Source organism: Tachypleus tridentatus, chromosome 12 (genome assembly GCF_004210375.1).
Source record: "Tachypleus tridentatus isolate NWPU-2018 chromosome 12, ASM421037v1, whole genome shotgun sequence".
In the NCBI taxonomy this organism is placed as follows: domain Eukaryota; kingdom Metazoa; phylum Arthropoda; class Merostomata; order Xiphosura; family Limulidae; genus Tachypleus; species Tachypleus tridentatus.
The window spans coordinates 58,632,166-58,654,688 of NC_134836.1; the positions used below are offsets into that span (position 1 = coordinate 58,632,166).

The 22,523-nt window shown below is 31.4% G+C and overlaps 1 protein-coding gene across 5 annotated transcripts; it reads right to left on the reverse strand.

The window, feature by feature from the left end:
• Positions 1-873: 873 nt before the first annotated feature.
• Positions 874-21,474, reverse strand: LOC143233382 (lysosomal protective protein-like). Of its 5 annotated transcripts, none has more exons than XM_076469570.1 (11): positions 21,335-21,474; positions 17,056-17,249; positions 16,197-16,359; positions 15,747-15,992; positions 14,092-14,183; positions 11,426-11,522; positions 9,904-10,044; positions 9,492-9,616; positions 5,766-5,931; positions 3,685-3,774; positions 874-2,134 (listed from the first exon to the last, which is right to left on the reverse strand). In XM_076469570.1, exons 2-11 carry the CDS (start codon positions 17,067-17,069, stop codon positions 2,051-2,053), a joined length of 1,218 nt encoding a protein of 405 aa, XP_076325685.1. In that variant the 5' UTR covers positions 17,070-17,249; positions 21,335-21,474; the 3' UTR covers positions 874-2,050. The 5 variants fall into 5 exon arrangements, with proteins under 5 accessions (XP_076325685.1, XP_076325687.1, XP_076325686.1 ...); XM_076469572.1 differs by lacking the exon at positions 21,335-21,474 and adding an exon at positions 20,497-20,525; XM_076469571.1 differs by lacking the exon at positions 21,335-21,474 and adding an exon at positions 20,394-20,494.
• Positions 21,475-22,523: the final 1,049 nt, after the last annotated feature.

Sequence of the window (22,523 nt, forward strand, 5' to 3'; positions counted from 1 at the left end):
AACTGACCCCACCTACCATGGAGCCCTACGAGGGGATGCACTACATTACTATATAAGGTCACTGCAGCAACTCCAGGGTTTTGTGAGCACTATACCCAAACACCAGTATCAGACATAACGTCCACTACACCCACTGAGGACATCCTATGTTGGCATTCAGTTGAACCTGGCCCAAATGGACTAACCAATTGATCTTGGGGGATGTACCCCAAAACTGCCTGTCTAAGTCTAAGTGGTGTGTTAGAATTGGACCCCTCAGCCACCAGGATCCTCTTCTCTCCTTCATGGGTCACCATGCAGGTGGATGTTTAGATCTCAGAGGATGTAAACTGGAAGTACAGAACCTTCTATGAGAGGTCCCCTCACAACGTACGGGGGTCCAAATGTTCAGTATGTACTAATTGAGATCACACTGAGTTGCCGTTTCCAAATACTGTTAGCGTGTACTAATTGAGGTCAAACCGAGTTGCTGTTTCCAAATACTGTTAGTGTGTACTATTTGAGATTGTATTAAGTTGCCATTTTCAAATACTGTCAGTGTGTACTAATTGAGGTCAAACCAAGTTGCTGTTTCCAAATACTGTTAGTGATATATAATCTTTTATTTACTTATAACACATGCGTGTTTACACTCCATAAATATCATTATGTTTTACATGTAAAATCAGTAATTTTTACAATTCTCTTAACATTTCAACTCTTATTTTTCTCTAACGTAAGTAACTTTTGCTTTCTTATATTGTTTCATGTTTTACATGTCCATCTGATGTGTTTTAATAATTAAATACTGAAGAATATATTCCTATAACAATTTATAATTCAGCAGGTTCTTATTTAAATTATTCATTAAGATAAAATAAAGGTCTACTCCACTTTAAGTATTTGTAATGAGTTGTTTATTTCTTCCTTTGTAAAGTACACAAGCAACATTTATCGATAGGCTTAACTAACAAATAAACTACAAAGGATTAATAAAGAGAAACAAAATAAAAAAGCTGCAGTGAAAGAAGAATGGTTGTTTTAATAAACTAAAATGGGAGAAGTTAGAATTAAACAGTTAACACTTAATAGTATGGTAAATGGTGATATTCTTTATAACATGTTAAGAGTTACTGAGATTGTGTAAACATCTATGATTCCAAACTTCCAAAATATATTTTACAATAATATACAAGAGCCTAAAAACAATATTCTATAGAAAATTGCGTTTCAAGTATATATATAAATGTTAAAACTGGTTTCTAAGTTTCTTGGAACTTTTGTACGTCTCACTAGAAGCCAAGTATTAATCTGAAACATACATGGACATCAAAACTAATTGAAACATTATTCTAAGTCACATTAAATTTATAAAGACAACAACAAAACAAGGTAAATTTGATGGTGTTACACCTATGTTATTCTTTAAACTGTTCAGTGCAGTAGACGAGATAACTCATTCAAGCCGATCGGTAACACAGTGCCACGAACGAGTTAATTCATTCTAAATAATACCCAACTTCAACGCTAGATGTCAACTCCATACATTCATTTAACCTACTTACAAATCGTTTCACTTTCGATCGAAAATGGTGTGACGAAAAAAGTTACAAAATGACGAAGGAGCTGCCGTAGCAACTGAAATACTGGGCAGTCAACAGGTTAAATGCTAGTAGAATAAGTACATTGAAAAGACTGTCTCTTAAATTGTGAGATATATTTATAGATACTAAAAAACATACAGCTACTAATCAGAAATATTTGTGATAATTCATACATTTCTTACAAATAAACTCAATATTTTCCAATACAAATATTAAAGAAAATATACAATTTAAAACTACATTTCTTCACACAATTATAAGTAACTTCATACTAACATAAAATAAACTAGATCTACGAAACACGTGTAACAACAATATTAAGTAAAAGTTCAGTGTATTTATCAACTTCTTCTATCACTAAGGTTTTAATGCATATGTTGGAGAAACAGCAGGAATTATAAAATAAATTTAAGATTGCACTACTTGGAACAGCTCTCAGCTTTTGAAGGTACTTCATTAAAAATGCATTAAAATGGCTTATTAAACAGAAAATTAGTAATCATTTTGAAAGCTGGTCCTGGCTTATCCTGTGGCACCATATGACCAGAGCCCTAAAACATAGAAAAATAATTAAAAATGAGTTTTATCATTTGCTTGTCATGCTTTATAACACTAATACTTAGATATTCAAAGTATGTTGACTATTAACTCGATATATATTGAAAATAAAAACTGAAAATAAAAGGGCCAAAACGAGATAGACAGCATCCTAAAACTGATTATTCTTATTAATTAAAACATGTAGCAAAATACCTTTATTCATTTATCCATTGTTTTGATTAATTATTCATTAGTTACCTTATAAACTGAATTTATACATTATTGTCAAAGTTAGATGGCACTCAAAATCACCAACCAACAAGGTCATCATATGTTTATTTGATGCTATCAAGCATGGAGCTACATTATGGACCATCTGTGCCTTGCCCATCACAAGTATTGAAACCCTATTTTTAACATTAATTAGCCTACAAACTTACTGTTGAACTGCTTTGGAAAAAAAAGAAAGTCATAACAACAGCTGTAGGCAACAAAAATTTTCAGATACAATATACATTTAAATGCAAAATACACAGTATTAAAACAAGGAAATAAAGATCTTTAGTTTCTGTCTTGATGCAAACAAACACATGGTATCAATGGTTGCAATAATAGCCTCTCCACAATTTGGCATTGTATCATTCTTAAAAGTTTACATAAGGCAGCAGCTTGTTTACCAACTAGTGCAAGTTCCACCATTAGTGAGAAATTTAATTTTTAAAATTCATTTAATCAGTTGTTAAGATGTGGCATTTTAATATATACGTCTTTACATAATTCTACACTAAAACATTTCAATTTTTAACATTTGTGTTTTATTTAGAGATGTTAATCTTAAATTTACATTTAAGAGGTGTGTTTTTGTGTTTTTATGAAGGATAAATTTGCTGTATTTAAAGATTTAGACAATGTTTGCTCTTTTATCTGAATGATTTTGTTTTGGCTTTTAGTATTTTCTTGGACAAAATTTAAAGTATAATGTTGTAAAACTATTAATTGAATTTAAATATAGAAGCAATGGAGGGCCTCCAGCTTCCAGAAACCAAATAGCTCCTGCACCCCTTCCACTTAACACACACAATGGGTGAAGCTAATGTTACAATAACTTATAAGGCCACCTAGATACAAATATCCCCACAATCTATAACAGCCATTAGTCAATTTCAAATAATTATTATAATTTCAGATAGGGTTATTTATGTAAAAATAACAATATTTACAGAATACTTAGACCTGACGAGACTACATGGACCTGATGAGGCTACATAGACCTGACGAGACAACTTAGACCTGACATTTCATAGGTTTTATTAATAAAATGTAATAGAATTAAAAGCTAAATACATCCACTCCTAACTATGTTTAACATTCAAACTTCTACAAGCAAATTTACATGCAATGTTTTAACACATGTATACATAATCCTGCATATTAACACAACTGAAAACTGAAAGAAGTTACACATGCATGTAAAAACACACACAAGTATACTTTATAAGAGTCATCACTAATGTTCATTTTTATTCAATTATAACAGTTCATAATTTCAAAGTGATCTTACCTTAATTGTGACAAATGTCAAATTATAAAATTCTTTTACAAATCCAGCAACCTGATCTCCAAATTTCCACTTTGTAAATTCTCTCTTTACCTGGATGTTGTGGTTCAAAATATTTTTTAATTTCATGTCAGCAAATGTTTAATTTACAACTTAAAGCTTCTTGAAACACTACACAACTCAAAATGCATTAAAACAATTAAGTGAAGGGCTTTCTACCTAAAACTTTAACACAACTAAATACTCATTGTCATGTATGCTTTCATTTTTTAACCCTTTATTCATCAAAACTACTGTTGGTGTCAACAAATGGAGCATCCTTAAAAACCACCAACTTCTCTTTAGTACAAGTTTACCATTTTTAATAAATGTTTACTAACTTTTATGTTTAAAATAATTACAGACACAATTCTTAAAATAAATCAGTAGAGAAAAATAACAAACTGTAACTAAACTGATAATATAAGTAAAAAAATTCACTTTTTTTTAACAGTTTGCTTTATCAAATTGTTTAAACAAATAAGGTTTAATTCCTAAAATGTTGTGTACATTTATATATTAAAATGTTTTTTAAACACTGTACTAGTTGACTGGTAACATTTATGGTTTAAATGGCTAAATATATTACCATTTAACAATATTTGCTGGTGAATGTAAGAGTTTAATATAAGAGTTGCACTTAAGATTCAACCAATCAAAGAAAACGAAGTACAATTTTAATACAACATATAGACTAAAGATCTGTTTCTTCAGAGCTCTCTCTGCACATCCAATCAAAATAAACCCTCTCTACATTTTTCAGAAAATCACAAAATTCTAATTCTGAAATTTTTGAGCAGTGGATGCTGACAAAAACTCATTCCAAAAGTTTATAACTTTATTAAAAAAGTTAAAAATGTCTTAGTTTTAGCCTAGATTCTTTTCAATATCTTAAAACTATGTCCTCTCACTATATTATCTTCTGACCAGGTAATTTTGTGAGTCAGTTGGCTTATGTTGAGATAAATCACATGTGAATAAAGGACAACATCAAAAATTAACTGAATGTGAAAAGACCTGAAATTACAACATTAAAAAAAGGACAATCTTCAAAAATATTCCAGAAAAATGAACTATACACTTTTTTCTTCTATTTGCCAGTTTTAATTACTTCATTGTACTTTGATAACAGATAGGGTTAATGATACAGAAGAGAAAATGAAAAAACACATTTACCTAGAAAACATTTGATATTCATTTAGGAGGTCCTAGATGTTATGCAAATGAAACATGAAAACTTAGGAAAAGTATTTTCACCTTGTACTTGAACTATTCACAGTTTTAGTGCAAATAACTACTGTAGATAAATGTCATTTTATTAGAAAGGCATAATTAAAATAATGTCATTCTTTGTGTACAAGACACAGTTACATGGTTGTAAATTTTAATGAAATCTCACCAGTTTTTGTTAGGAACATACAAAGTTACCATATTTTTGTTTTACATATATATCCTTTCCTAGTGGACCAGATGGTTATCACATCAAATTGTGCTGAAAGGGTTAACAGAAGAGTTAGTGTATACTGTCAAGTTACATATACCAGATAGTTGGTATGTAACTAAAAGAGAACATACGAACTGTTTCCCTGAAAGTATGTTCGTTTGTTTTAGAGCAAACCAAAATTGGGCTATTTGCTGTGTATACCACAGATAATTGAACCTCAGATTTTAGCACTGTAAGTCCATAAACTTACTGTTATTCTACTGGTGGGAACTTCCCCAAAAGAGATCATGTTTTAACCACTTGCACCATTATACAGCAATGTGTTGTGTGTCATTCAGTCAGTACACACTAAAATTATGTCACATAAGGAATGCTTAACACTTCAACATGTATTGTCATGATGTCCATAAAATGTGAATATGCCAGTAACCAGGAGAAGAATCATGCATTATGTAGCATGACACAAATTTAAAAAACAAAAATTCCAAAAACATTTGTTACAATTAATTTTGGTTTTTATTCACTCTTCAAAGAAAACACTTTTTGAGGAACCTGTACATCTACTTTATAAAACTAATGCTGTATTCAGTTATTTACTAACCTTCAATTGTAGGTTATCCACAAACCATTCATCCCCAAGAAAGTTGCATGCCATGTCTACATCACCATTATATACCAATCCTTTCAAATGACCTGATTTTATCAGTTGAAGCACCTGGGGTTTCATTGTATCATATATATTTTTATAGCCAGCTTCCACAGCATCACTATAAAAGAAATTATTTACAAAACAAAGAACTTTCACAGTCTTTACCTGAGGTTCAAAACTGACAAAAATAATTTGTATACTTAGTAATCTATACAACCACCTGAGACTAATTATTAACTTGTTTTTCAGAATAATCAGACATTAATTAGAAACTAGTTTTTCATCCTACATTTGGTGGCTAATCTGATGCTGTCTTCTTGGAAGTCTTGAGAAGGTCTATTATATCTGTTGGTAGTAGTCAAAGTTCAATCCTGGGTTTCCCTGATGGAAGTCTGGCAATTTATCATTAGACCTATTCTAGCATGACAGAATATTGCAAACTGATCATAATTACAGTCTTGTATGGCCATTATGGTTCCCAGCTTGACTTCTGTAGGACATTTTTTTGTTTGTATATGGTATTGTATCCACATTCACAGAGGACAATGTACGTGGAGTTTTTTTTTTCTCTTTATTAGATTCTTCAAGTGGTTCAGTGTATATCAATTGAGATCACATTGCATTGCCATTTCCAAATACTGTTAGTGTGTACCAATTGAGATCACACTGAGTTGTCCTTTACAAATACTGTTAGTGTGTACCAATTGAAATCACACTGAGTCGCTGTTTCCAAATACTGTTAGTGTGTACCAGTTGAGATCACAGTGAGTTGCTGTTTCCAAATACTGTTAGTGTGTACCAGTTGAGATCACAGTGAGTTGCTGTTTCCAAATACTGTTAGTGTGTACCAATTGAGATCACAGTAAGTTGCTGTTTCCAAATACTGTTAGTGTGTACCAATTGAGATCACAGTAAGTTGCTGTTTCCAAATACTGTTAATGTGTACCAATTGAGATCACAGTGAGTTGCTGTTTCCAAATACTGTTAATGTGTACCAATTGAGATCACAGTAAGTTGCTGTTTCCAAATACTGTTAGTGTGTACCAATTGAGATCACAGTGAGTTGCTGTTTCCAAGTACTGTTAATGTGTACCAATTGAGATCACAGTGAGTTGCTGTTTCCAAATACTGTTAGTGTGTACCAATTGAGATCACAGTAAGTTGCTGTTTCCAAATACTGTTAGTGTGTACCAATTGAGATCACAGTGAGTTGCTGTTTCCAAGTACTGTTAATGTGTACCAATTGAGATCACAGTAAGTTGTTGTTTCCAAATACTGTTAATGTGTACCAATTGAGATCACAGTAAGTTGCTGTTTCCAAATACTGTTAGTGTGTACCAATTGAGATCACAGTGAGTTGCTGTTTCCAAGTACTGTTAATGTGTACTAATTGAGATCACAGTGAGTTGCTGTTTCCAAATACTGTTAGTGTGTACCAATTGAGATCACAGTGAGTTGCTGTTTCCAAGTACTGTTAATGTGTACTAATTGAGATCACAGTGAGTTGCTGTTTCCAAATACTGTTAGTGTGTACCAATTGAGATCACAGTAAGTTGTTGTTTCAAAATACTGTTCTAATTTTATATTATCTATGTATTCCCTGTATGTTTTCAGAATGAACGTTAACATAATGTAATATAGCTACATGTCTTTAACTGAATCCCTCTTTATTCTTGGTGCTTGTTTTCTTTGCATTCTTGATTTTTATATCTAGATATTGAAATATAAAGTTATACTGATGCATTTTTCTTAACTTCCTTGATATTACAAATCTTTTTCATTCTTGAAAGTAGGTAATCTAAGATGCACGTCTTTACACAACTGAGTTGGCTTGATTTATACTTGAAATATTTACTCACATCTCTGGTGCACTGACATAGTATACATGAGCTTATTATATTTCATCTATGAACTGCATCAAGAGATGTTTCTTGTTCAGATAGTGTGTTTATCTGCAGTACATGGCAGTATTATAAAGGCATCTTAAACAGATGCGAGCCAAAGCAAGAAACACACAGTAACTGTTTCGACGATATTAGCTTAACAAATGTTCAATTGTGTTAATTAGTGTTAGCAACAGGGATAAACTCAGAGCTAAGCCTTCTTGTTATTGATAGTATTTACCTTTAAGTTGGAAATAGGCTTAGAGTTTCAGTGTTACATAGATTATCATTTGGTGATTTCCTTAAAGGTTCCTTCATTTCTAAGCTGTTTGTGGAGTATTTGTAGCTACCAATAGAGAAAATAGTTCCAAAATCCTCCCTGAAGGTGGCAGCATCAAGTTAGCAGTCAAAATACAAGATGAAAACAGAAAGTAGTTAGTGTTTAATTATTAAAATAGATTACTAAGTTAATAATCACGCTTGAATGATCGGAAGGCTATTAATCATGACAATGTGCGATATCCTGTCACTACATCCTTACAAAAATATTTGTAATAAAGAGTTAGTTATTCTGCAATGACAATATAATAATTATATTTCTGTAGGATTTAAAATATATTATTATGAAAAAAAAATTAACAAAACTTCAGAATTGTATATACCATACAATTATTAGGGTTCTTAATTTCATGTCAAAGTAAAACATAAATTTACCACAGGAATTACCATTGATGAAATTAATTCAATATGAAGAAAACAAACTTGTCTTATCACTATTAAAACAATGTAAGAAGGCAATATCAACTGCAGTCACAACATATTAGAAAGAAAAAATTAAATAAATAGAATGCAAGTCTTTGTGTGTGTTCTCAGAGTGCAAGTTTGTGATTGGTCGAAAAGTGTGATGTCATACACATACTTATTTCTTGTTCACTGTTCGCTAACAATTTCTATCTAAGCTTCTATACTACATGAGTACAAACATACTTAATTTCATGACGACAAGAATGATGACTTAATTTCATACTGGAGAATGTAAAGTTTAAATTTCTACACCAATATTTTTGCAATCTCATTTCAAAATACTATATAAACTTTCATTTACCAAAGGCATCTGTTCATGTCTGTAATTCTGAATATGACTTAATTTTTATCCTCTCCAAATAAGCTGTATTTAACTTCTAGTTTCATGTAGGCCTATTTGCATGTTTTCAGACTTCAATACTAGTACCTCTTGTTGTTCGGGTCCATTCACAGTTGCTTCTTTTAGAAAAGTAATTGCATCAGAACAAAAAAAAATACAAGGCCTAATGCAACTACTGTTTGTTTGTGGGATAGAGCAAGTTTTGTTTTAGTTATAAGATTATAAAAAGTCAAAATTCTGTGTTGAAAATTTTGTGCTGCTAGTAAAACATTAACTCTACTAATGACAGGTATAATAACACATTTTTGGTAGTTTCATACTCTAGAATACCATACAAATATGTTTAATATAGGCAGAAAATGCATTTCAAATAATGTTTTTAGTGAAACTTTTTTACATTTGATAATATCAAGACCATATCTGTATAAAATAGTTAGACGTAATTTTTTCATATGCAAAACATGCACATATAACAAACAGTAAACTCATAATACATATTATGTACAAAAACCTAGTAAAAACCAGTTATTCAATTTAAAATAAATAAATAACATTGTGATTAATTTAAGCATATTTTATGTATGATTATGTATTATGTAGAATAATTTACAGGATAACTCAGCTAGATCTATATTTAAACTTATTACTAACCTACAGATGGTCCATTTCTGTACAAAACGTGGAATGTGCAAGGCACTTCGAACTTCCAGCTGGTTCAACCACTTTTCAACATTTCTTGAATCTATACAGGGTGGGCTTTTTGTATAAAAGCTGGGCTGAAACGAAAAACATACCTTTAAAGAACTATTTGTATAACAGCATAAGTACCATTCGGCTGGTATGGATATTAAAACTTTTACTGATAAGGAAATAACAACGTTTCGAACATTTAGAAGTAAACAAATACAGAAGTGTTTATATTTAAAATGGTCGAAAACCAAGCTTTTATGTTAAACAGTTTTAAAAATTCCCATTGTTATTATTATACCTCTTTCAAAGAGTAATTTAAAGGTACACAGAAACAAATCTTTAGAATTTAAATTAAAACAAAGTTTTGTTGTACCTTTCTTCTCAGGAACTTCAAAATTGTGTTTTTATCAACAGAATATCGAGAATGTTTGACATCACTGATAAAAGTACAGTCTTCATACAGGTTGTAGACGTTCAGTCCTGAACCCCACACTAATTTTGTGATTTCCTCTACCTATAGAAAAGTTTTTCTTTCTATTAAAGTTGTTACACTTTTGTTACTGTGTAATATCAAAAGAAAATTGTGTTGAAAAGATTGTTCCTTATTGGAAAATAATTCTTAAGAATATACAATTAAAAAATCATTACTTAAGAAACAATAACAACTTATATTCTCATGATGAGTCATTAGACTAGGCATCAACAATTAGAGAAAACAATTTTAATGGTAACAATAAATCTGTTAAACCTTCTATTTGTGAAAATACAAATATTTTATGGTCTTAAGAGTGAGTGTTCCTAAACTTGACTTTTCTCAAGCACAACTCTAATCTTAATGAAAAACTGAATTCCATTTCTCTACATAAATGATTTAGTGGTAAGTTGTTTATAAGAAGTGCTTTAAGTGAAAGTTGGATACACTGTAGACCTTTGTATCAACACTTTCAAATTATGTTCCACAAATGTTAAAATTCTGGTGAGTAGTGTTGTAATGTTAAAGTAATCTCATTCAAAAATTGGATTAGCTTTACCTATTCATGCAACTGTTAAATTTATTATACACAAGCAGACGGTATTTGTAATGTTTCTAATAAGCATATACAAACCAGGTCATTGGTTAAAGGGGTGTATCAATCATCACTACCATATCTAGTTATGCCTTTTAGTGGTTTTTATTTCATAAATTGTAAATTTATCAAGAAAACAACAACATAATTTCAGTTTTCAGAAATGCTCAATAGTTGTATTGTTTTGTTTGGTAATATTCATGACTTACAAAACTTTTCATGAATACACACATTCATAATTGGCAATTACCGTCAACAGACTGGTGAAAACTAAGTTTAGTTTTTGACACCAAGTTTTCTTAGTGCTTTCTGTCCTTTATGTAAGGGAAATGGGTAACAAAACTAGATGTGTGCTCACAAGTTCTTGTACGATATTTCAACTTTATTTAACCAATAGTAAGTACTGTACAGTTTCAAATTTCATTTCAAGAATTAATCTTCTACGTTGCTAAAGATTTCGTGTCCAAATTCTCCGTATGGTGTTCCATTTAAGTATAATATAATTATGTGCTCTTAATAAAGAATAAGATATCATGCTGGAGCTGTTTAACTGTTTAGGTTTACTAGAGAGATGTAAGGATATCATGCTGGAGCTGTTTAACTGTTTAGGTTTACTAGAGAGATGTAAGGATATCATGCTGGAGCTGTTTAACTGTTTAGGTTTACTAGAGAGATGTAAGGATATCATGCTGGAGCTGTTTAACTGTTTAGGTTTACTAGAGAGATGTAAGGATATCATGCTGGAGCTGTTTAACTGTTTAGGTTTACTAGAGAGATGTAAGGATATCATGCTGGAGCTGTTTAACTGTTTAGGTTTACTTCACTTACTCCTTTATCACATTTCAAGTTGTTGCTATCAACAAAGTTACAGCTTTCCTCTGATACATTTCCATGACAACAGTTGTCAATAAGGATGTTCCACAGTCTGAAACAAACCAATTTATATGTGTAAAAATACCCAGAACATGACGAATTAGTAAATTAAAGATGATGTTAATATATTTACCCAAATAAACATATTAGGCCTAGCTATAAATAACAAATTAAGTTAGTTCTTCATTCTGAATGCATTTTCAGACTCTAATCACATTGTACTACTGTTATTAAACATGTTTCTAAAACTTGAAATGACTAAAATATTCATATAATCTATTTAAGCTATATCATATGGGTTTACAGTATTATCTTAGATAGACCACTGTCCAATTGGAACAAAATACTACAGAGTGGACATGATTGACAAAAATCCCCTGCAACAAGAAAATTCCCTATGTTTACCCCTAGTTCTTAACAATTATGTAATTTTTTTTCAATTAGGCAAATCTGGTATCTTGCATAATACAAGCCTAACCAGTTGTATTTTCTCTTTCTCAGTTAGTTGTCAGCATTTTGTAGTGGCAGATACATTAGCCTCCTGTAATAAATACATATAAACAGCTGATCCTGGAATTAACCTTTGTTAATATCAATCCTATTTTATGGTACCTACTGTAATGTCTCTTTGTAAGACTAAGATTCTTTTTCTAACCTATTTCTACTAAGATAACCATGAGATTTCTTCATATGCACTTATAAGACCCAAGCAGTCATCCAACACATCTTTAAACTAGAGCATTCTGAAGGGGGTCCACAATTATAAAAATCAAGTCTTCATACCACAGTCTAAGAAATAAATAAAAGTTAATGGTATGTTTTATTATTTTAAATCTGAAGGTTTCATTAAGTTACATTACAGCTTTTGAACACTGGAGAATCAACTTCCACAAATAGAATATTTGAGTATTGGAAAGATTGTCTTTGGCCTATGAAAGGTCTAAAGAGGTAAAAAAAAATGTTGAGAACCACTGACCTACACCATACTTTTTAACTTCATGGTATTGGATTTAGTCTTAAAAACGTTTAATGCTATAACAATAGGTAGACAAAAAATGATTTATATGGATAAGGAAGAGTCTTATTGATGGTGGAACATGTATGTTTTGACAGAACATTGGTTTGTAGAAACATGTACTGTGTTTCACCATCAATAAAATTCTTCCTATTGCTTAAAAGTTGTTTGTCTAATTATTATTATCATAATTAAAAAGCCAAGAGTCAACTGGTCATTCAGTCAGTCACACTCGATTCCTCTTTTGATTGCCTGTTCCCATTTCATATATCTCAGAATGACTGGTATGGATATTAACACGTTTACTAATAAAGCAGAGAACAACGTTTTAACCTTCTTAGGTCATCTTCAGGTTAACAAAGAGAGTTTGCAACTGACCATTGCCAGGCACGTCTCAGGAACAAGAGTATTACAAATGATAAAAAAACAACAATACAATCTCAGAAAATCTTTATTCTTACCTATGAAGGACCGACTCACACACACCACAACTATACGACACCCCCAAACCTCACAAACCCGACTGACCACTACAACCCATAATATAAACCTATGAATCATTTAACTACATATTCTTGTCCCAAAGATGTGCCCAGCAATGGTCAATCACAAACTTTCTCTTTGTTAACCTGAAGATGGCCTAGGAATGTCAAAACATTGTTCTCTGCTTTATTAGTAAAAGTGTTAATACCCATACCAGCCATCCTAAGATAAATTTGTTCTTCAAGTGGGTTTCTAGTCATCAAGAATTGTTCTCATTTCAGTTAAATTAAATAATAGCTCCTACATTTCTCCACTTTTCCTGCTGTTAACATGGGAATTGTTATAACAATGATTTATTTAGCACTGAGTGAAACTAATTCGCTGCTTGTTACAAGGAGAAGTTTCAAAATGACGATTGAGTAATTACAAGAAATGTGGTTTTAAAAGAACTGTTGTAATAATGTAATAAGAAACTTACACTGATCAGTGTGTGTGTTTTCTTATAGCAAAACCACACTGGGCTATTTACTGAGTCCACCAAGGGGAATCAAACCCCTGATTTTAGCAGTGTAAATCCAAAGACTTACTGCTGTACCGCCGGGGGAATGTGATCAATGAAAGCTTGGACCAGCATCACTGCTTAGGTGAAGGAGATATTGCTCGTGATAGGTTTTGGTTTCTGAAAGCTAGAAGACCCTTTATTTTTATCTGTTTATAAGAGGAAAAGCTGCAAATGCATACAGAAAATTTGAATTTAGTAGACTTTGGTTTTCCACCATTCTTGATGGACTTTTAAAACATTACTCACTTCTGGTGAAACATGAGTACCTGTACCAGCTAAAATAAATATGAAACAGTTACTTATTTTATTATTGGAATATTATTCAATGAACTTAAGTATTTAAACTGGCTCAAAATGAAGATGACCCTAGAGGTAAAACACAACTATAAGTTAGTGAAATACTTCTACTTTTATTTGTAATTTATCAGTCCACTAACATCAATGAATGCTTAAATATGCTATGACGACACAGGAGTCATATTCACGTACACAATTGGCCTGCTATGTTTAGTGCACATAGCAAGATTGTCATCAATAATTAAATATTGAAATTAGACTTACTCTTTACCAACAAGACCATGGTAATAAGCAAAAAATACCAAAGAATTTCCGAGGTATCTCCGACTAAGAAATCCATTTCCAACAGCAAAACCCTGAAATAATCAGAATATATCTGAATAAGAAAAAAAATGAATACATTGTTTTAAAACATAAAATTCCAAAATTTGCAAAACATTGTTGTGAGTTAGATACAAGTGAAGATGTGATAATTTGTTATGCAGTTTAATATTCTTTAAGCAGAGTACAAATATATATGAAGTAGATGGCTGTAACATTCTTCTAACTTAAAGTCAAAAATAAACTGCTATTTAGCTACTCAAACCAAATAAAATCCAATTTTGCACAAGTAATTAACCAACTGGTAACGACATATACCTTAATGAGCTGAGATAAATGTAATTTTTTTTAATTAATTATTTACATATTTTGATATTTTTATGATATAATCATTCTTTTATCTCACAAACAAAATTTATGTTTCAAAAAGATTTAAGAAATATTGTCACAGAGAAACATTCTCTTGTTAATGTTTTATATAAGCTAAAAAGACATTAAGAAAGTAAGATTTTGTACATAGGTTCATTTTATTAAAGAATTGTGAATAAATTCCTTTCATAGTGTATTTTTTATTATTTCTCCTTGAAATCAAACTTATAATACAGCATAACTTTTTTCACTTTTAAGTTTGGATTAAGCATAATTACCTTCATGTGCATTCAGAAACTTTAAGAATTACAAGCCAGTAATCTTAATGCTGAGCCAACAACGGCACTTTTATTAAGAATAGAAATTACCTTTGTTTTTCAGTAACTTAAATATTTATCCACCTACAGTTTTACTTATTGTCTTGAAAACTTACTAAATTCTCTCACTATCTGCCTTCTAAAACTAACCTGTAGTTAGTCTGTTAATAGATAAAAGGGCATATAAACTTTTCATTCAAGACAAGAACTTTTTTAATTGTTATTATTATTATACAGTAATTTGATACTGACTTTTAGAATACACTGGTGGAGTTTTGCAGTGATTCTGACATACAAATTGATTAACAAACCTTGGTAATTAGTGTAAAAGACTAATCAAACCATGTAGTAGCTGGCTCCTTCTGAAGATTTCCTCAGGGTAGCCAGTGCTTTAGGGCAAATCAGTCTCATCTGGTAAAGCAAATGATTAGAGGCCTTGGGGCCAAAATTACATCAACTTATTCCCAAGCTTTAAATGTGTAAAACGTCCAGCATATTTTGTATAAAGAACTAGAGGCATGGGATGAACCACTGCTACCAAATAAAATGTAATGTTCATGACACTTACCAATGTCTATTAAATGCCAATTTGTTTTCAAACATACAAGATTCACACCTTAAAGTAACCACTCTTTCAAAATTTTTATAAACGTTCTTTTAAATAAAAGAGGTTAAGCAAAAAAAAATTGTTTAAAATACATAAACACACAAACGTACTAGAAATACACCAAACGTTATCTTTCCATAGTGATGAAAAAAATGCTTGAAACACGACAAAAAACTTTGAAATAATTAACTGTAGAAATGTACGTTTCCCATGAAAGTTTCCCCAAAACTTATTCATTTTAAGGATTCTTTCAAGAAAAGTACCTTGTTTAAACTATACAAATTACTTTAATAACTCAAAGTTACCTTTAAATTGATTTTAGCTGGTCCATTTACAATTTTTACAGATAAAGTAGGAACATAAATGCCACCATAACTTTCTCCTGCAACGTAAAATTCATTTTTCTTCAAATGTGGAAACTTTTTAAAGAAATGCTGTAGAGCTGCATAATTATCATTGGCAGCTTGGTCATCGTCAGTGCTATACTGACCATCTTTTGAAAATGAGAATCCAACCCCTGCTGGAGCTTCTAGGAAAATTACATTTGCAACCTAAAATGAAAAAAAAAATCTTAGGTTGTCACATTTTAAAGTAATATTTTTTTATTGTCAACAGTATAAAATATCACAAGCACAGATAAGTGAACTTATAAAGCATTCCAAAGTTCATACTTTTACAACAAAATTGTAAATAATAAATACCATAAAATGTAGTATTCATAACTCCAGATGAGAAACAGACAACTAGATACTAACCTTATTCCAACTGTAAGGATTATCATACAAGGTCTTTCCATCTTTCTTAACATGGAAGGGTCCTAATTCATTAAGAAGTCCATCCAGAGAACTACAACCTGGACCACCATTCATCCAAAGCACCACTGGGTCATTTGTAGGAGACTTCTGGCTTTCAACAAACCTTTAATATGTAAAAGAAAGAGTTAAAACAACTTATTTTGTTCAAATTAAAATCAAAATGAACATCACTACGATTCTCTTTAATCTTATTGTCAAATATCATGTTATGATTTGTTTAAACACATTACAGGAAAAGTTCCAAAACTGTTTTGAAACATTTAAAGTGAACTATATAGTTCTTATTTTATAAACATCTTAATGACATTTTAAATCATTCCTACAAAATTAATCTTACTTCCATAATAAAGTTAATTAACAAGCCATTATCAAATTAACTGTTTATAAAATTGTATTCAGTCTTTTGTTGAAGCTTTGAAGTGGTTATAGAAGTGATATGAATCAAGGTTCATGTCTATTAAAACTGAAATGAAAACTAAAAAAAGAAAAATTCCAAAATAGAAACTTACTATACCTTCAAAAGAATAGGTGGTTTATAATATTGTAGCAAATCATTTTGTACAAAAACACAATATTCAACAGTGAACATTCAGTTCTCAAACTTCTCAGAATAACTTAAGAAACATCAAATCTATACAACTGTTTATGTTACTCTGATATTTAAAGGAAGATGACAGGTGTTGCTTAATATATAAATAATTATTTCATTATAACTTGTAATGTTTATTAAGGTACTGATAATATTCCACAATTATTTGTGACTTATTGTGGTTTATAGATAAAGGTAAAAGTTATGTACCAGTAATGAAGCATTTTCTCTCCTGTAGCATTCAAATACCCCGAATACTGCTTGAAGTTTGGTGGTTTGACAAGTCCTGGCAGTCGGTGAATCTCATCGGATTAGAGTTACATACATTTTGAATCAAACTCAATCCAAGGACCAACAAAACAAGATGTTGTTTCATTCTCACAGCTAGGTATTTATTTAATTTTCTGAAATGAAAACACCAAATGCATTATTAACACTATGTTTTAATACAACTTTACTTACAGTACAGTACACCTACGAATATCTCAGCTTAAGAAAATTAATAACTCAATAAAAAATGTTAATAAATTAGTAATATGTTAAACACTATAGACATATTCAAGTTGTTATATTCTAAACTGGCCTACTTTATTATGAACATTACAAACACAAGCTAAAATTTTGTCATGACCATGTAATGCTATCTTTCTGCACTTTTTTAAAACTATGTCAGTATTCGTACACAACAAATTTCACATCTGATAACCTAGAAGTCTACAAGATTTTGAATTATAAAGTAACTTATAAAAGCATGAATTTGAAACCTATGCAACTGGGGGTTACAAAGTACCTTATTAAGGTATAAAGTTTTCATTCCAATGTAACAGTCACATGTACACAGCACTTAGAAAGTTATATAAACACTCATGTTTCAATCCCTGCAACAGTTCCAACATCCACAACAAAACTGTTTATATTAGAACTTACAAAACCTCATTTATCAGTTATTTCTAATATAACCTGTGGATATAAAATCCTTTCACATTAGAGAAAATCATTGTGATTACTGTGTAGTTAAGAATATTTACTGGTAATGTTCATATTGAATCATAATATAAGCACAGAAGGATCAACCCTTAATTAGAGAAACTCTTGGGCTACTCTTTTACCAACGAATAGTGGGATTGGCCAAACATTATAGTGCCCCCATGGCTGAAAGAGCAAGCTTGTTTGATGCAACTGAGATTTGAACCCGCGACTCTCGAATTACGAGTCGAACGCCTTAACCCACCTGGCCATGCCAGGCCATTAAAATATAAAGTTCCCAATTCTTGTGTTCTTCCTCTCAATTTATGGCATACAGAATACAGCATGTAGAAAACAGCACTTAACCTTCTTAATACATGTTATCAGATTTTAACCTACCCTTCCATCTCCTGAATTATCCAAGTAACACTTCTCTGAAACCTTTTTAATAAGTTAATATCATTTCTTAGATTACAAGAGCAAAACTTTATACAATATTTTCAGAGAGACCTAACAAGCAACTTGTATTGTAATAATTACCTCTTTGCATTATAACCACTTTTCCTATAAAAACATCCTAAAGTTCAATTAGTATTGATACTAGTGTGGATGACTTGTTCGCTACTGTATCAAAGTCCTTTTTCTTCAGTCATGTTATTCAGATGGTTACCATGTGTTTGTAGATATAACACAGAATCCAGAGTTTAATAAATATAATGCACTACTTTGCACTTTTCATAATTAAAAATCATTTGTCAATAATTTACTAATTAATTGAAAAAAATTAAGTACCACCTCAACATCCTCAGTAGGGCTAAAAATACCTTCATTAATAGAACAACCATTTTATTAGGATAGTTATAAGAATGGATGGATTCTCTTATAGGTATAGGTTACAGCCATAGGTACAAAACTGATAAAGGTACTGTTAATTTGAAACATTATGTGTCTTATTCTGAAACAATCCCTTGTAGTTTCCAGTGTTTTAGTGAGTGGCCATAACACTTATTCTGAAACAATCCCTTGTAGTTTCCAGTGTTTTAGTAAGTGTTTATAACACTTGTACAGATTTATTATGTAATGATGGTTGTTTAAGAAGTTCTTAACTGTTCAGTCAGCTTGCACCTGTGGTTTGAAGATCTCTTACTTTCCCTTGAGAAAAAAACAGTAAGAATATCTGAGGTAATTTTAATGGATTCTACAAGATTACCCAAGGGTTCAATGACATAGATGAGAGGGAAACCAGCTAATCAACATTACCCATAACCATCTCTTGGGTTACAATTTACCACTAATGGGTTTGGTCATGAATTTTGCACAAAGCTACTCTATGGCTATCTGCACTAGCAGTGTAAGACTAGTCGGAAGGCACATAGTCATCACCACCCACCATAAACTCTTGGGCTACTCTTTTACCAACAAATAGTAGAATTAACTGTCACATTATAATGTCCCCATAGCTGAAAGGGTGAGCATTTTAGTGTGATGAGGATTCACACCCATAACCCTCAGATTATGAGTTGCGTGCTTTAACTGCCTGGCCATCAATAGTGGGAATGACCATAAAATTATAACATCACCTATATTTGAAGAGGGTGAATATGTTTGGTGATGGATTTGGTTTGCTTTCAATTTGCACATAGCTACACAATGGCTATATGTCCCCAATTAAGCAGTGAAATATTAGAGGGAACGCATCTCATTATCACTACTGAACACCAAGTCTTGGGCTGCTCTTTTACAAACAAAAAGAGAGTTTGACTGTCACATTGTAATGCACCCATGGCTGATAGGGTGAAGTTGTTTAGTGGGATAAGGATTTGATTCAGCAACACTTAGGTTGCAAGTCCAGCTCTCTAACCACCTGGTCATGTCTGGACACTTGGTGATTGAATTCAAGTCATAGCCTGCAGATTGAAAGTCAAGTGCCTTATCCAGAAGACCATTTGAAACAGAAACAGGTTTAAGGAATGAGTTTTAGTTAGTACTAAACAAAATGTTATGAAGAGAATGAATGATTTCCAAAAGATATGCCAATATAGTGCAGACTTAAATTTATAACTTTCTCTATGGTGGGTGTGAAAAGTTATATAGCCTTAAGCTTCAACTAAATCAGTAAATGGACCCTTGTTGTTTCACGTTACGTTTGCATAGGCATGAATATTAAAGCATGAGAACTAGTGTAACTGATCATTTAATGTAACTTGAAACTTGTCTGACAGAATTAAAAATCTTTAAGTTTAACTGGAAAATTCAATGTGCGAATAACAATTATTTACAAGTTATAACTTAAAACTGACATTTAAGTAACATAATTCAGCCTCAGGTGCAACTCAACAAGAATCACTACACTAGGTATGAATTTCATGATAAAAAATAAAATATGCACACAATAAAAGTTCCAATTTCATACTGTTTTTCAAAAAAATCAAATGACACAAATATTAATATATTATAGGATTAAGAACTTGAAAGCTGCAATTTACACGTACTGGTACTACTTCTAACTGAGTGAGCAATTTATGAAAGCTTCTATTGAACGTAATGAGCATATAATATAAGTAATAATATATCAAATACACCACGATTTAATGTCATCTTGGACAGATCCAATCCTTCTACTTTACTTTTATTCTCTCTGTATCAACCTTATTCTTATTGAAATAATAAGCCTAAGAAACGTACAAACTTGATAAGGCGCCTGCGTACATGCAAATACACGTGATAATCATAATAAACAGAAAACTAAGACACCTATAGGTAAGAAAAAAAAGAAAAAGAAGAGAATTTGTATATTTTTGTTGTTAAACGCAAAGCTACATAATCTGTACTATGATATAATAGATATCTGTGCTATGCCACAGAAGCGATAGAAATAGTGGAAAAGGTTAAAACACACGTCAGAAGTCACAATAACAATAATTTATTTAACCTTCTACACTTCCAATGTATTTTCCTTAGGCTTACCTGCCAAAACAACATATAATGTGTTTAATATTTTAATGTACCTCAAGACGGCTGGTGTGGGTGTTAAAACTTTCATTAAAATAAAATAGGCTACAACGTTTCGACCTTCCTAGGTCAACTTCGGGTTAGCAACCTGAAATACAGCTCTTTGTTAACTTGAGGATGACCTGAGAAGGTCTAAACGTTGTTCTCAACTTTATTTTAATAAGAGTTTTAACACCCATACCAGCTGTCTTGAGATACATTTTTTTACTTCAAGTGGGTTTCTCGTCATCACGAATCACGTTTAAAGTTTGTATAGAAACACATGCAGTTATAAGTACAACTAATGCAAAGATTAGAAAACGAGACACTTCTAAAGAGTAAGAAAATGAAAATGAACTCTTTACAATTTCTGGCTTTGTCATACAATATTTTTCTATTTTTCTAAACTGTTATAATTATGTATCATATATTTAGTGAGTTATGTCGTATGTTGAATGCAGCACTGGTTAAAATCAGATACTTGGGATGTCAAAATACTAAATCTACAGTTTCGTAAAAATTAGGAACTCACATGCTCGCCCTCCCAGACGTGGGGGCGCTATAATGTGACGCTCAAGCCCACTATTCGTTGTTAAAAGAGTAGCCCCAGAGTTGGCGGTGGGTGGTGATGACTAGCTGCCTTCCCTCTAGTCTTACACTGCTAAATTAGGGACGGCTCGGTGCAGTGGGCTAACAACCTACTCACTCAAATAGTTGTTGAAGAATCCGCAAGCGATCGCGGCCCTATGTTTCTGGATGGAATCTAATGGTGATAACTAACTAATATAAAATAAGAACCTCAAATATTTTTATTTTGCTGAGATATGGCTTATGTACTGAATCAAATACGGTGGTTCCCTTCACCTCTTTATATTTATAGAAACTGTCCCCTATATAAACTTGCTACAATATATGACATGTGATTAACCAGTAACCAGTTGACAGCTCGTGATTGTCTCAGCTATTTTAATCTGTGAAAAGGCTACTACGTTCTTTCGAGCCAGGATTTCAAGCAGCTAGTTTGGGTCTTTTGTTCCTCAAAGTTTCATACTCTTTTTAGATCTAATTGCAACTTAGTTTCTAAACTTAATAAATTAGAGTGGAAGTCTATAGTATCTGTATAGTTACTTGCGACATTTTGATTATTCAACTGTGTATATATATATATATATATAACATAAAAATATTTTGTTTGATATCTTCCTTTACGTGTGAAATTTAAAAGGCTTAGCAAAACATGACGAGTAACAATTAATTCAGGCGTTGTTACGAGAAAACATAATTGTTTGCCTTACTTTTTTATTTATAGTTCTATATTTTAAGAAAAATAAGTTTCATAACATATTTTCAAATCGTATTAATTTGTATATATGTATAATGTATAATTAAATATTACTGTATAATACAAAATACTATCCCGCTAAAACATCGCCAAGAATGAATCAGTTTTATATCACTGAATAACGTGCATTTTTCAATACATTAGTTTTTCATCAAAATTGCAAAGGTTAAATACTTTTCAAGAATATCGTGAAAAAATTATTTAACATATTATTGCTCTTGAAAGCCGTACATGACATACGCACTCCATAATTATACTAATTTTCATTCAGAATGATTGAATCTGGAAGATTATCACGCCTTCATTATAAACTTAATCCATGTTTTACTGATTTTATTGAGAAGAATATAAATTAGCTTTTCTCGGTTAAGAAGCGATA

What these genes read in the sequence shown, in the direction of transcription:
- LOC143233382 (XM_076469570.1), bottom strand. An exon ending in ACTTGAAATGTGATAAAGGA is followed by an intron (nt 10,045 to 11,425) that starts GTAAGTGAAGTA and finishes ACTTTTCTATAG; the next exon opens with GTAGAGGAAATCACAAAATT. An exon ending in TGACATTTGTCACAATTAAG is followed by an intron (nt 2,135 to 3,684) that starts GTAAGATCACTT and finishes TCTATGTTTTAG; the next exon opens with GGCTCTGGTCATATGGTGCC.